The 2,500-nt window shown below is 55.4% G+C and overlaps 1 protein-coding gene across 1 annotated transcript in view; it reads right to left on the bottom strand.

Annotated features, from left to right (window-relative positions):
* Nucleotides 1-2,500, bottom strand: part of LOC140548737 (netrin receptor UNC5C-like) — a 15,076-nt gene that overhangs the window by 12,143 nt on the left and 433 nt on the right. The window contains exons 2-6 of the mRNA XM_072671856.1: nt 1,797-2,007; nt 1,374-1,517; nt 1,048-1,151; nt 749-929; nt 491-658 (exon numbers count right to left, since the gene is read on the bottom strand). Of these exons, the coding sequence (XP_072527957.1) occupies nt 491-658; nt 749-929; nt 1,048-1,151; nt 1,374-1,517; nt 1,797-2,007 (808 nt within the window). The remainder of the gene's footprint in view (nt 1-490; nt 659-748; nt 930-1,047; nt 1,152-1,373; nt 1,518-1,796; nt 2,008-2,500) is intronic.

Below are 2,500 nucleotides of genomic sequence, written 5' to 3'. Positions count from 1 at the left end.
GCAGTATGGTGACATCTAGAACCCCACAGGTTCTAATCAGAATGTTTGCAGTGAAGGTCAGTTCATGGGTTGTGGGACGAGTTTAGGGCCTGGCTATGTGACTAGTCAGTGGTAGGTGCAGGTGAGTTTCTGGATTATAGGTGGGGTTCAAGATGGGGTTACCCAGACAGTGGGAGGTGGGGTTCAGGGTGAGGTTACCTGGATAGTGGGAGGTGCAGGTGAGTTTCTGGGTTGTAGATTGGGTTCAGGGTGGGGTTACCAAGACAGCAGGAGGTGGGGTTCAGGGTGGAGTTACCTGGACAGCGGGAGGTGCAGGTGAGTTTCTGGGTTGTAGGTGGGTTTTAGGGTGGGATTACCTGGACAGCGGGAGGTGCAGGTGAGTTTCTGGGTTGTAGGTGGGTTTTAGGGTGGGGTTACCTGGACAGCGGGAGGTGCAGGTGAGTTTCTGGGTTGTAGGTGGGGTTCAGGGTGGGGTTCAGGGTGGGGTTACCTGGACAGCGGGAGGTGCAGGTGAGTTTCTGGACCGCAGGCCCGTCACACAGAGAGCCACTGTTTAGAGGAGCCGGATTGGTGCAGCTGCGCGTCCGTCGCTGAAAGCTCCGCCCACACACCCCACTACACACTGACCACTCTGTCCACACAGACCAGCCCCCGTTCACTACAGTAACACACACACACAGTTAAAACATAAGAGCTGCAGATGAAAGCACTTCTGACCTTTTGATCGTATTATGTACACTGTACTGACCATAGACGGTGATGGTTGCCATGGGGCTGCGTCTCCTAGCGACGAGGTTGTTAGCGATGCAGGAGTAGTTAGCCGTATCAGACAGTCTGGCTTGTCTGATGATCAGGTTGTGATCAATAGTGATGTAGAAATTCCGATCAGCTGCCGGATCAATAACAGCCTCATTCTTCAGCCACTCCACCTGCAGGACACACGGGGAACAGCACGCGGCTCAGCCTCTCAGCGCTCCTGCAGGGTTCTACTGCTTAACCTAGAACCACAGGGGCTTTCTGATAAAGTGTGTGTGTCTGAGTGCGTACCTGTGGAGGTGGGATCCCGTCAGGTGGGCGGCACTCTATCAGCACTTCCTGATTCAGAGCCACTTCTCCCCCCAACGGCTCCTGCTCAAACACCTTCTTCAGATCTACACACACACACACACACACACACACACACACACCACACACACACACACACACAGCAGTCCTACTTACTGTCTGGAGATCTGTTTGTCTGAGGTGAGGCGGACCACCTGATAACGGACACTTCTCTGTTCCTCCGGTTCCGTTATAACTGGTTCTGAGTGTGTGGAACTCCAGAACACGTGTGTGTGTGTGTGTGTGTATGTGTGTGTGTGTGTACCTACAGGCGATGTGGATTTGAGCTTTGCGACTCTTTGTGGTTCCGGCGGAGCTCCAGGCCACACACTGACACCAGAACCCCTCCAAGCCCACCGTCTGCTCCACCTGCTGCTGATGCACATCGATACACACCTCCCTCACCAACACACCTGGAACACACACACACACACACACACCAGAACCAGCGCTGTAGAACCCAGAGCTCATCTCCACCTTCATGCGGACAGTTTGAGACTGGTTTTGCTTTGTGAGGTGGCGCTCAATCAAGCTGGGCGTAGCCCCCCTCGTCTCTGCAGCTTTGTGGGAGGAGCCCGACCCTCCCCGCGTGGCGCTCATTGGCCACTGTCCAGCTAAACCCGGTCCTATTTGCATTAAGCCTAATTCGCGCCACTACCACTGTGTGTTTGTGTGTGTGTGTGTGTGTGTACCTGTGCTGTGGTCCACTCTCTCCTGCGTACGGTGCTCCCTCTGGTGGACCCACTCTCCATTACACCTGAAGTAAATCTGATTGGCCGGCGTGGCGCCGCAGCTCAGACTGACTGCTCCGCCCCTGATGATGTAAGCGTCCTGTAGCTCCTGTAGGAGGCGTGGGCGGGGCTCGGGGGGTCTGAGGGGAACGGCAACATCAGGGAGACGTCGTCATCTGTGTGCGCCCCCGCCCCCCACACACACACACACACACACACACACAGCATTAGACAGTTGCTAGTTACCTGCCAGGTGGGGGTGCCGTTACTTTTGCCTCACTATAGGTCATTTGTTGATCAGCTCAGTGTGTCAGAGTGTGTGTCTCTCTGAGGGACGTGACATACTTACACTCATCATCAGCTATACAGAGCGGGGTGCACTAACTTCTGCACACAACTGTGTGTGTGTGTGTGTGTGTGTGTTTGCTGCTGTTCACTGATGTTATTTCAGTCATTTCAGGATAAACGGAGTGACGGAGCCTGCATCCTCCTGCACCCGGACCCGGACCCTCATCAACACCCCTCAGCCCTCAGCCTCCGACCCGGACTCTCAGCTCCACCTTAAATGCTGCAGCAGTTCCAGCCTGGCGCCTCGGCCGCTCCCGCTGCTCCCGCTGCTCCCGCTGCTGGATTTAAGGTGGAGCGCAGAGTTGCAGTAGGAGGCC

The sequence above is a fragment of the Salminus brasiliensis genome (assembly GCF_030463535.1).
Source record: "Salminus brasiliensis chromosome 20 unlocalized genomic scaffold, fSalBra1.hap2 SUPER_20_unloc_1, whole genome shotgun sequence".
Lineage (NCBI taxonomy): Eukaryota > Metazoa > Chordata > Actinopteri > Characiformes > Bryconidae > Salminus > Salminus brasiliensis.
The sequence above is the reverse complement of the archived record's forward strand: the minus strand, read 5'-3'. Positions and strand labels throughout refer to the sequence as shown.